At 37.6% G+C, this 13362-nt stretch overlaps 1 protein-coding gene across 1 annotated transcript; it reads right to left on the bottom strand.

The window, feature by feature from the left end:
* Positions 1-449: 449 nt before the first annotated feature.
* Positions 450-5990, bottom strand: wnt4b (wingless-type MMTV integration site family, member 4b; the record flags this gene model as incomplete). Its single annotated transcript, XM_084385716.1, has 8 exons — positions 450-1230; positions 1370-1532; positions 2558-2698; positions 2787-2929; positions 3011-3142; positions 3480-3564; positions 5484-5637; positions 5902-5990. 8 exons carry the CDS (start codon positions 5988-5990, stop codon positions 1061-1063), a joined length of 1077 nt encoding a protein of 358 aa, XP_084241842.1. The 3' UTR covers positions 450-1060.
* Between the last annotated feature and the right edge of the window lie 7372 nt (positions 5991-13362).

Here is a 13362-nt window from a genome sequence, read left to right as displayed (position 1 = left end):
TTTATTCAGCAAGGGTGCATAAATTGATCAAAGTGGCAGTAAAGACATCTAGAATGTTATAAGAGATTTCTATTTCAAATTAGTGCTGTTCTTTTAAACTTTATTCATCAAAGAATCCTGAAAAAAAAGTTTCCACAAAAATATAACCAGAAAATCATTGATTAGAAATGTTTTTTGATCACTAAATCAGAGTGATTTATCAATTAGAATGATTTCTGAAGGATCATGTGGCAGTGAAGACTGGAGTAATGATCCTGAAAAATCAGCTTTGCATCACAGGAATAAATTACATTTTAAAATGAAGTTATGTTTTACTGTTTTTGGTCCAATAAATGTAGCCTCAATGAGCATAAGAGACGACTTTCAAAAAATCCAAAACCCCAACAGTGTAAATATTCATTTAAAATGTATCAATCCATAATTAACAAACAAAACCACTTTCCACATGTAAGATTTCAAACAATTTTATTTTAAGCCATATAGATTATAAAAATGAGACAATAATAATAAACAAGCCTCTAATCTATGCAATAGGACAAGCCGAAAGCCGAAGAGTTTGCAGGTGGAACTTTCCATCCAGAGATAATGCCACACAGGCATGATGAACTCAAATAAATAAACATAACCAGCAAAACTGAAAAGAAATTATAAATACAGTACACAGGGAGAGAGCAACTCTAGACTAGAATTTAATGCTAAGGCCTCAGACTAAACTAACATTATTCTCCTGCTGTTATTCAGGGGTTAATCTCGGCTTTAAGAGCGTTGTCTGAACAAGTTAGTTAATGTCTTTTGTATTTTATGTGTATTTGAGCATTTAAGAAATGTAATGATGTCGGTGTGTTCCAGTTCAACACATTGCCCTTCAACAAAAGTGCTATTGAAGATTAAAATAATTGTAATGTAATGTCACATTTAAAAGAACTTTAAATTCACCAAATTCAGGGCATGATGCAGGATGTTTTGGATGGAGCAGGTTTGTTCTTCATCATGTGGGCATTAATGCAGGCTGGCATGAGATGAGGTGCTTGTGCGGTTGTGCGCTTTTTCTAGGTATGTCTCATTCTCGGCAGGTGTGTATGAGCACTGTGTTCTTACACTGCTGGCAACGAACTGAGCAGCACCAGGAGAACTTACAGGAGCAGCGCTGCACCACCTCAGCCCGGCCTGCTCGGAAACCCGGGCCACAACATAACAGTTCACATCCATCTGGTGCCAGCCGTGAGGTTCCTAGGACGTGGAACAATAGGAAAGGATGAGTAAAGAGCGATGAAATGACATGTAAAACCAGGGAATTGATTAGAGAATTAATAAGAAGAAATTTTATACTGATTATTTTAGTTGGTAATTTGGATTTTTACACTTTTACCGTTACAACGTCGTCCTGCAGTGCCAGGAATGCCATTGTCTGGGTCTAAGCGGCAGAAATCTGGTGAAGAAGCCAAGTAGACAAGGTCCCGTGTGGCTGGGGGCTTCACTTGGGGGTCCCGTGGAAGGAGAGCTGTGCGAGAGCCCACGCGTGTCAGCCGTACCTAAGCAGAAAGTGTGGCTGTGACCCTTGAACTTGGCAAATTACATACACATATTTCTTCTACAGTACTGCAATAGCAAAATTCTAATGTAGCATTGTATGTATCCTTCACAGAGGATGTAATCCCAGAATGCATTGCGACAAACTCCAAAAATCATCCAAGAAGGTGGATTTCAAATATTGATGAGAAATGATTCAAACTAATAAAATGAACTATTTCACCCGTGTGAAACACATTATTATGCTTATTAGAATTTTGTGTTGTTAGCTTAGCAACATCCTAACGCCAAACTCTACAGAGTGCAACAGTTGGATTTTGGAAGTGAATTTTTGACAATAACTTAGAAACCTTTAAAACAGACCTACTGTGAGCTATGAGGTTGTTAATTGCCGTTATATGGTTTTGATGAAGCATTATTCCAACTTATTTTTTAAATAAGCATGTTTAACTGTGAAATTCTGATTCTGATGACACTTATGATTCTGCAGAGAAATCTCCACCAGTCAGAAAATTACACGTAAATCATGCCAAAAGAATTCTTCAGCGCAACCCACACCAATGAAGCACTGCAAATGAGGTAAACGAGTTAGTTTCCTTATGCCTAAATATGCATGTTTTGCAATAAACAAACTTTTTACATCTGTAATCAGCTTTAAATCAATAGTTTTATATTTCTCCATTTTATTTGATATGTCATTTGCAATGCTTCATGGAATCGTAATTATTTCCCTCATTAAAGCATTAAGTACACGGTTTTACCTTTGTCTTATTGTCTGATTTTCAAAATAATGATTTGCTTCCAATCAAAGTTTGTAGTGTTGTGATTCACCTGGTTGATTAGAGCCTGAAACTAAGTGCCATTTGTGGAACATATGCAGTTTCTACCTTAGTAAAGCATTCCAAAAAATCAGTCATGAGAATCACTTATGAGTTTCCGTCTCAATTAGGATTCTGCCTTAGAAGACAGCTATCTATGTAGGCAACGGTCAGTGAGGCAACTGGAACAGAGCCATTGTAACACATACCTCTGTGGCCCCATCAAAGCGTTCTTTCAGCACAGCACCGACCCGGCGGAACGGAGGCATCACCTTCCAGCAAGTTCTGAGCTCACAGGACCCCGAAACACCGTGACACTTACACTCCACCTGCATGTTGTGGAGGATAGCCTGAACAAGGACAGAGAAACCCATAAAAACAAATACGCAGTTGGTGATAAGTTTTGATATCAATCAATAAGTGAAACATCATGCTTGCCTTCCGTCCTGCTTCGTTATTGTGAATGTTCATTAGCGGTCGCCCTGATGACATGCCTTTAGCTCTCTCTGGCTCGTCCACAAAGGTCTGAGAGAATGCAACGCCATAGGACAGATTATCAGAGCAACCTGACCACTGGAAACCTTAGGGTGAGCAAGAGGCACATGTTTGGCATATATTTTTTTGTCAGTGTGAAATTGTTATTGACATGTTTTAAGACTCACCTTCAGGACTGACCCCCCTGACCTTTCGGTCACAGCCGCACCTCTCCAGTTCTCCTCTGCTACAGCCCCGAGTCACAGCCACAGCAACTGCTGCCGATGAAAGAGCGTGGACAAAAGCCGCCTCACGGGTGCCTGAAGACAGCACATAAACTGAGCAAGGCTAAACGGGGTTGTCCTTTAAAGCTGATTGTATTGATTGCATCTTGTGAAATTAATAAAATAAGAATGTGGGTAAATAATGAATAATTTAATACAAAAATTCACAGTGGTTCTCAACTTTTTTGACTTGAAGGCCACCCTCTGTCCAACACTATTCATACACTAACACCATATATATATTGGTATAAATAAATAAAGAAAAAATGTTTTTTACCAATAAACCAATCATGACAGCAAGGTATTTGAAAGTTGTAGCATAAAATAATCCAATATGTTCTATTCTGATATGTTGTGACATAATTGTTGTAACCTTGGTTCATGACTCGTCCAAACACATTGATCCCACGAGGAGTGGTGGAACAGTTCCAACGCCGGTTTCGGAACTGATGTTGGCACTGCAGTGGTTAAAATGGAACAAGTAAGTCAGAGTTAATATATGCAGATATGAAACTGTTAAAGTCACTTAAAGTTTAAAGATTAACATCTGTGGCCCTAAAATGTGACCGAGGCTACTTGCAATCACAAGCAGTGGTGGAAATTTTTGGAGTAAATGTAATTAGTTACTGTACTTAACCCTCTATGGGACATCCTAATTTATAAATTGCATTTAAAATACAATAATACAAATACTGTGCGTCATGCATAAATGACAAAGTCCTTTTAAAGGATACATTTTCTGTGTAGCTGGCACTATTGTTCAGTACTAGTCTGGCAGGCAGTATAATAGTCTTTTTGCCCGTTTTAGGTTGATGTTAGTACATTTTATGGAAGACAGAGAGGAAAAGCTGTACCATTTCCAGAAAGTATTGACGATAGTGATGCCAGTGCATCAGAAAATAAAGTTTGGGTACATTATCCTATATGCCAGTTTGGAAGATGTGATCCATACTACAACCAAAGGTCAGATGCCACTGCCTATTGGTTTCAAGAGGTGAAAAATCGAAAAGTTGAATTTCACTTAGGCTACAATCATTGATTTGGAATTCCAAGAAAGAAACAAAGTTTTTAATGCTTTTTGAAACACTAAGACATGGTTTCACTTCTTTCCAGGCAGGAAAGTTGCATCTGAAATTTTGTCAAGTTTTTGACATTTTCACATGTGAGTTCCACGTGAAGTAGTATACGTAAATATATACGTCGAATATATTTGTCAGAAATACAGTTACTCGTTACATTTAGCATGGCACCTAACTTTTTCTGCAACAGTTTATTTCTGCTACAAAAGAAGCGATATCACCATCTACGGGGCATTGAAGATACAATAACTTGTGCGTTTCCCCCTTATTCATTGAAACTTGTCAACAAGGCTCCTTACACGAATGGCAGCAAATACGAGATGAGGACATGGCTGTACCTGGTGATGAGGCCGAAAACCAACACGTACAGTGCAAGTAGCTTTGACTATTCAATCTTACTTAACATTATTTAAATTATTCGTTATATTAAAGACACATTTTTGATGGATATTGAAGGATATACCGTGTTTGTTGACGTTTAAGAGGCTGTTGTGTCGACCTTGATTTATTGCAATAGAGGTGTTCAGTAAGTTTTATTTTGATTTTAGAAAATAAAACATGATTGCTCTCCTCTTAAATCAACTGTGTCTTGTTTTTCACTGGCATGTCTCTTATGTTGAGGACTAGTGCATATTCAGCCTATATTCAGTACGAGTAAAAACACTATGCTCAGATAGTCAAGCCCCTGGTGTTTCACAGAGCCTAATCCCAGACTAAAATGCATGTTTGAGCTGTTTTAACTGAAAGCAGTTTGCACTGCAGTGCCATTGTTTTGTCTCAAAATGAACACCAGCAATGTTTTTTTCTAAGGCACGTTTATAAAAGCTACTTAAATGTCCTAATTTAACTAAAGCCTAATCCTGGCTTAATCTAAGCCCTGTCTGTGAAACCGGGCTAAGACTTTTACTTAAGTAGTATTGCAAATGGTGACTTGTAATGGAGTCATTTTCGCTACAAGGTATCTGTACTTTTACTTAAGTATGGTTTTCAGGCACTCTTTACACCTCTGGTTACAAGGAATAGACAAAACAAAATGGTCTATGTGGGTTTAATGAACTGTATTTTTTTCTGGGACAATGACAGTAGAAATTTACAATACTTTTTGGTAGCCAGGACTAAACCAAAACTGATATTCCAAAATAAGAAATATTCTCTAGAGTAAAATGTGTAATAAAGGACCTTCTGTGTATATTTTTGACATGATTTTATGTTTTTTTGCCATCATGTCCTTGAATAAATAAATGTTAGAATGTTCACAAAATTGTCATTGTGAGTCATTGTGTTTCAGGCTCTCTCACCTCTTCAATGACCATCTCTGCTGCCTTTCGCACGGACTCCATGACCTCCCCCCGTGCCCGGCACACCCCAACTTGGCCTGGTGACAATCCCCTCAGACGGCCACATGGTTCGGCACCAGACACAGGACGTGAGCGTGGCAGACGTGCCAGAGAACTACAGAGAGAGAGGTACAGCGTAGTAGAAGAACATGGAGAATAAATCAAACACAAAACAGAAAAATAGTGTCAGAGAAAAAGTTGGCATGTGAATAAAAGGATGACATTTTGTCAATGAACGTCAGGACAGGTAAATAAAAATAAAAAAACAGGGAGAGGAAACAAACAGAAAAGAAACAGAAAGTGTGTGAGAAAGAAATATGTCACCATCTTTTACAAGTTATGGCATAACAAACAAACGCTTTCACACAAGCCAACTTACAGCCAGTTGGTTGCCATGGTGAGGTGGGGTGCCCATAGCAACAGCAGGAGGAGTCGTCCCGTGAGAGTCACTGAGGAGACCGTTGGCATCAGATTGCCTGTCTGTCTGTCTACCTGTCTGTCTCTGAATTAGTGTTCAACTGTGTTTCTTTCAGTTGTGCCTGTTACGTTGGGGTTGTTCCCCTCATATCTGTCAAAATCAATAGACAGGAAATTACATTACTGAATTGTTACATTATTACATTATATAATAAATAGAATTAGCAATTGAACATGAACTGCTATAATTAACATTTTACAGATTATGACTATATTATATATAAATATCTATATTTAGATATTTTTACTGCTTAATGAGAATAATACAATCTAAAGTAGGCAATTCAAATAATTCAAACAAAACAATTAGACAGCCTTCTCAATGTATTAAAGGATAAATTTTTACCACTTTGAGGTCCAAAAGGATAAAAAATATTCCTGTCGACGAACCGTTTAAATCGAGTTCCAGATCTGTCAATTATCCAAATTTAACACAAGCTTGATGATTGTAATTATTTCCACTTATGTTTTGAAGATAAAATGCCTCTAAGTTGTAATCTTATTGTCACACAGAGAGAGATATTCATCTTATGGCATTTTCATCCATGACAAAAAAATCGATATCTATATCTCAATATCTCTTTGGTTGAGTAAAATAATCAGAACAGGAAAAATAAATGTATTAGTTGTATAGATAAATGATTAGAATCCTTTTATAAAATCCCATTTTCTTTGATGAACTAAAAAAGCTATAAAAAAAAAAAAATTAAATTCTATTTTTATCCTAAGAAAGCACTTCCATTCCCTTCAGATCTGTATTAGTATATGTGGGGAAAAAAGTTTCCATTTCAGTAATCCAATTTGTCCAGCAAAATGAACAATCCCAAAGGTAAAAAAAAACAGATAAGTGTGGATGAAGTGATGGTTGTGGGGTTATAAAGGAAGGATGAATAAAGGGTGGGAGGGTTGGAGACCTCAGAGAAGGGAGGGGTGAAGATTTCGGCCATAGTACATTAACATTGAGGGATGAGCTTGCACTCATTGTCCAATTTACTCAGGACGTAATATGTGACCTCTGCTTAATGAGTCCCGCAGGATGGTGCCTTCAACTCGTGGGATTATACAAATGCTAACACACTCAACTGTGTGTTTGTATTTGTGTTGTGCGTCAAAAAGAGGGCAACTGACCAAAAGTCTAGTGCCAAATCACTGTCTAAATGCATACATCTGCAGGTCTGTGTGTGTAAGTGAGAGAGAGAGAGAGAGAGAGAGAGAGAGAGAGGGGGAATTCCTTTTGTCAATGCATGTGACTTGAGCATCTGTTACCTAGTATCAGTGAAGGGTGCATCAGAAAATGTTGCCCTTAAATCCTGAGACTCTCACAAAAGAGTTGTGCGTGAAAGCCAGCGGAAATTGACAGAGAAATATGTGTCGTAACAATAAATAACCTGATAGATAGAACAGCAGAAGTACTCAGACCTGTCCCGAAATGGGTCTGTGTGAACGTGTCTTACCTAATGTTTAATTTTCCCAAACTTTTGTTGCTCTTTTTACGAGTGTCCCCCCTCCCCCTTTCTTTCCTCCCTCTGCCCTGCTCCCTCTTTTTCTCTCTCTCCATATTGTCTTCGAAGAAGGGATGACATTTAGACAAGGAGAAGAAAACACAGTGCTGACAAATATTAGAACTGAGGCAAATAAAGAGAAGAGAGAGAGAGAGAGAGAGAGAGAGAGAGAGAGAGAGAGAGAGAGAGAGAGGAGAGAGAGAGAGAGGAGAGAGAGAGAGAGAGAGAGCTTTAGGACAAGATCTTGGATTTCATGTATCTACTGTGGCCTCCAAAAGTACTTGGACACTTAAGTCACAGTTTAAAATGCAGTAGAAACAAGGGATAAACCAAGTGGCATCTAACCTAAACCTAAAAACTAAAAACACTTTTTGCAAGTACTTTAATTTGCTTGGTCTTGAGATGACTTGGTTGTTTATAGTCAGTTTCCCTCAGATAAACCTGGACATGTTCCACTAACATTTGACAACCAGAGAGTGTCCAAATATTTTTTTGTCTTAAAAAAAAAAGAAGAAGTACCTAACAAATGTCATTTACACATCATTTTTATATATAAATGCCAATTGGTTTACCATTTTATTAAATATAGGCTATTTATTGCATACATTTTTGTTATATTTTGCAAAAACATTCATACTACTTTTGATAAACCTTTACTATATTCTATTGTAAAATGGAACATTAATTTGCTTTAAAAATGTTAATATCTCCATTAATGTTTTATAATACATATACATTGCATATACATGTTCATGTACAAAAAATGTAAGACTTGTTTTCATTTCTCATTCGATATATCTCTATTGGTTGTAGATCTTTTTTTTTTTACATTTATTTACTTAAATACTCTAAGCTTGTTTTCACTGCTGAACTCTCCTGCACCTCAGCAAGCAAATAAATAACTGTGCCCTCTTACAGATTCACTGCCTTTCTCTCGATTTGAGCATTGCCCCCTTATATCTCTCCCCCTCCCTTGTACTTTTTCACCCCTCTTCTCGTTGTATTCTCTCTTTGTGTCCTGCCGTCCTTCACAGTGACGTCTTGCACGGTCTCCCCCAGCAACACCATGGCGACCTGCACCCCCATGTCATGTCCGGCGCCTCTCTTCTCCTCATCTCTCCATCCGCTTACCGCTTGCTCATAAATAAAATCTCTTCTTTTTAAATCAAGTGTCCCATCTGTCGGAATCTGTTTTACACGCTTATTTGAGATGTCACAGTGGCTAATTGTGGCTGTTTTGTGTGATTTAACATGGGGGTTCAGGTGGACACCTGTGCTGGACTGTGAATTACAGTTGAACAATTCTAGACTGTTACTGATTATTTGAAAATAATATATGTATAAATATATAAATATAAATATATATATAAATATATATAATTTGTATTTTCCACATTTTGTGATTTTTTATATATATATATATATATATAATATGTGTCACGGAACACACTCGGGAAACAGAGAGATCCATGTACAGTATTTTTAATATCGGGGCAATCCAACTCATAATCATCCATGCAAAGGTCAAAATCCATCATAGCAGTCCAAATACAAAATAAACAAGAAACAAACCAGAACAGACAGGAACCACAGATCGGAAGTGTAGGGTGACATAAAATAACAACTCCGTGACAAACACTAAAACAGACAGGCTTATTTATATACATAGGGAAATGACAATGCTAATGGGGAATAGGCTGAGTGCAATGATTAGTGACAAGGGACAGCTGTGTGCAATGAGGAAACAAGGATCGTGGGGAATGTAGTTCAGAATGTGACAGACACCGTGGGGAAGGAGGACATCTAGTGGTAACCAGGGAACACAAACCAGACACTGTGACATATATATATATATATATATATATATATATATATATATAAATGAATTGTTTTTAAATAATAATTGCACTGATATTCATTTTTAATATGAAATCCTTTAAAAACATACATATGATTCAATATATATATATATATATAAATTGAATTGTTTTTAAATAATTTCAAATAAAAAATTTATATATATATACACACACAGTTGCAATCAAAATTATTCAACCCCCGAGAACAAAATTTTATGAGGCATCAGTACACTATTATAGAAAGTTTATTAATACACATTTGAGTGATTCTGAGAACGTGAAGTTGATGAAACATTAAAAAAAATCTAATTGACTAAACATTCATGTACAAATGATTCAACCCCCAAAAGTACAATTTGTGCAGAATGTTTTATTCTTTATAACCTGTCACATATCCTGCAATCCTGGCCCATTCCTGGCTTAAAAAAGCTTCCAGATCACTGATAATCTTTTGTTTTTACGTTACCACTGCTTTCTTCGAAGTCCAACAAATATTTTCAATGAGATTTAAATCTGAAGACATTACAGGCCATACAAGAACATTCTGATCCATGAACTAAGCTTAAGTAGATTTGGATGAATACTTTGGGATGGCTGTCCTGCAGGAAAGTTCATCAAACATCAGGCTTCAGTCTCTGCCAAAGGCATCACCATCTTTGCCAAAATGGCTTGATACTTCAAAGGATTCATGATGTCTTTCATACACTCAAGATCTCCACTTCCTGCAACAGCAAAGCATAACAAGACTGGACCACCTCCATGTTTGACCATGAAGATGTGTTCTTCTGCTCAGAAGCTTTGCCTTTTTTTGCACCAGATGCTGATCCATGGGTCCAGAAAGTTCCAGTTTGGTCATATCACTCCATTAAACATTCTTCCAGAACTCGATCCAAATGAATTTGAGCATATTCAAGTTGGCCTTTTTGTTCTTAGTCAAGAGTGGCATTCGGCAAGATGTCCCAACATGAAGGCCATGCATGTCTATTGTTCTTATACTCTATATTGAAATGTTTTTTCCTCCATTCATCAGGTCACCCTCAAAGTCTTTGGCAGTAAATTGAGGGTTTCTATCAAACATTTTATTCTCCTTAATGATATTGTGCTTTTTCTTCAACTCCCTCAAAGATTTTCTGGTACAACAAATTTTAAAGGTCTGAATAAGGCTGCCAGCTGTGTCTCTAGGAACTTTTAGTGTTTTGGAAATGTTCTTGTAGCCATAGACTTTCTAATGTAATAAAACAATCTATTCTAGCTTTTGTGAGAACTAGTCTCTTTTGACTTGGCCATATTACTCAAGTGTAGCACATGCATGCGCCAAATGTATGTGTAACACCACAAGCTAATTCAGTTTTGTTCTAGCGTTCCCAAAGACTTAATTGCGTTTTAACACAATTTTGTAACATACATGACTTAAATACAGCATCATTGAAAAGGGGTTGAATAATAAGAAAAAAAAAAGAAAAAAAAATCCTGTAACTCAAAAGCATTACATTATATATTGACATTATCACTTTTAATATGCCAGACTGTTATACATGCAATTTAAAAAAAAATCATAAATTATTTGCATAAATTATTATAGTCTCAAAGGGGTTGAATAATTTTGATTGCAATTGTATGAATGTATAAATACTGTATACACATACATACTAGTGGAACACGCTAGTAGATAAGATGCATGCTAGTAGACCATCTACAACATGACAGCGCACAGTGATTATTATTGGATGGATTGTTGACCTCATTCTGAAATGCTTGCATTGGGTTACTGCGGACCACTCAGTGAATATTATGGGATAGAAATGACAGCCCTCCAATCAGGCAATCCCTCCCATTCAACCCATTATTCCATAAACTGGACACTTTCAATCAGTGAATTAATGAAAAAATGACATTCTGTAAGCATCACATGATTTTAAATTAAGGTGGCAGTAAATTATCTGTTCGGGTCTACAGGACCAAAAGTGAAATGTTCATGTTCTTTTTGCTTGCTGTAGTTCACCAGTCTCATCCATCCATCTCACCACTGGATGTCCTCACTGCTCATTTGATAAGAGGAAGGTGATGTTAGAGTATTTGTGCTTGTTGCAGGATTGGTATTGGTTATCACCTGAAACAAGCATGCATAGTAGCACATGTACACAGACACTTTGTTTTAACTGGGTCCGCAGTGTCAACATTCCCCTGACCTTCAAGAGAATATTATTGGATGGGGCAAAGTGTGGTGGGGGCTGGTGGGAGCTTCAGTGTGACCCCCACCCCCCAACCCTTGCATGGTTTGCCATGATTGGTGACTGTGGACAACCCCCCGTCCCCCGAATCTCCATGGTGACTGATCTACTTTAAGCAGAAGGGTGTGCATAAGCGTGTGTGTGTGTATGTGTGTGTGTGTTGGGGGGACACAGTACCTGAAGCACTGATGCATTTCTGTACAGGAGAGATGCACCGTGATGTGAGCAAAATACTTTTTTTAAATGTGGATGGTACATATAGCAATGCACTAAAATAAACCTAAAGCTGTATCCATCTATCTATCTATAAAAAAAATGTTTTTAAATATAAATTTAATCGATCTATCTGCTACCATTTAAAAAAAAACCTTGGAGAACTCAAATTGAGCTCAAAGTTTGAGCTTCTTGTCTGCTCACAGTTCACTTTGCAGGTGTTTCATCTTGACAAAATGCAGTTTTTTCATTGTTGATACTCCATAGTTCATAAGTTCACGAGGATCTAAGCCCATCAACACTGCCCTTAATCTGATTACATGTTGTAGTTCCTCTGCTATATCAATGCTATATCGCAGGATTAGTGTCAGTTATATCGCATTTGACCAAAAGTGGGAGACGCACGCAATGAAATCTTCATTTGTTGCTTCATATGTTTATATTTGTGAATGGCAAGTTCCAGTTACTCAAATGAGAAATGGTGTATAAATATTTATAGCACTGACTACTAGATATGTATATCCTTGTTGCAGGTTTAAAGTCAGCATGAAACAGAATCTGCGATAAGGTTCACACTACCAGCGGTCGATTTCCGGCGACACGAGCGACAGTGACCGTTGGCGACCGGGTGGGGCGTGTCCAGCGACGCAACAAAGTTGAGATATGTTCAACTTTATGCAAATGAAGAGCGAGTGACAGCCAATAGGAGTGAAGTCAGTGGAGCGCACGTGATACGTCACTCTTCAGTGCCGAGTCCAGCCGAGGCTAGATGAATGCAAGGCTCATTTCAGCAGTCAGAAACTGTCCTATAATTTATGATATGCCTCCGTGTATGTACGGTGGTATTCGCCATGCTGACCCCGAGCCTGAATGGTTTCGTGAACCCAGATAGACCGGCATTTGCCCTTTTGCTGCAGTTAATAGCCATGATGGCAAAGAGCACTCGTTGTTTCTCGTTCATCTTTAATATTATGCATTTTATTTACTGATTCCATTTAGATTTAGACAAAATGTTTGTTTGTAGCGGCAAGAAAACTGTTGTCTACAACACTGAGTAACATCCGTGAATGCAGTGCACTGACTAAGTCGCTTGTAGTGTGAATGCACATGTCTTTTCTTCCCTATTGGGACTTAGTTTTGTCCAATTCATTAGATGATAGAATCATTGTGGTTTGCAAATTGCTGTGATCTCATGTGAGTGACAGTTTGTCCCGCCTCTGCACCAGTAAACACGTCATCAGAGAAGAGATGGAATGTCGTTGCAAGTGGGAAAGGATGATATTTTGATTAAAGGGCACATGAATTAAAAAATAATGTGAATGGATACATGCAATATTACATAAAAAATAAGAATAGAATAATCATGGTGATTTTAAATAGATCTACTTGGCCAAAACAAAACCAGTTATGCTTGAATGGATGAAAATGTTACTTCTGCATTTCATTCCCTTAGGGGAAGTCTTTTTGACCTTTTGTAATGTGCAGGTAGCTGAAGTCAGCAAGTCACTGGAGTTCAGACAGTCCAAAAGTGTCATTTTGGGATTGTCACGGCACATCC

Source organism: Rutilus rutilus (genome assembly GCF_951802725.1).
Source record: "Rutilus rutilus genome assembly, chromosome: 17".
Classification (NCBI taxonomy): Eukaryota; Metazoa; Chordata; class Actinopteri; order Cypriniformes; family Leuciscidae; genus Rutilus; species Rutilus rutilus.
This window is presented reverse-complemented; position numbering and strand designations above follow the sequence as displayed.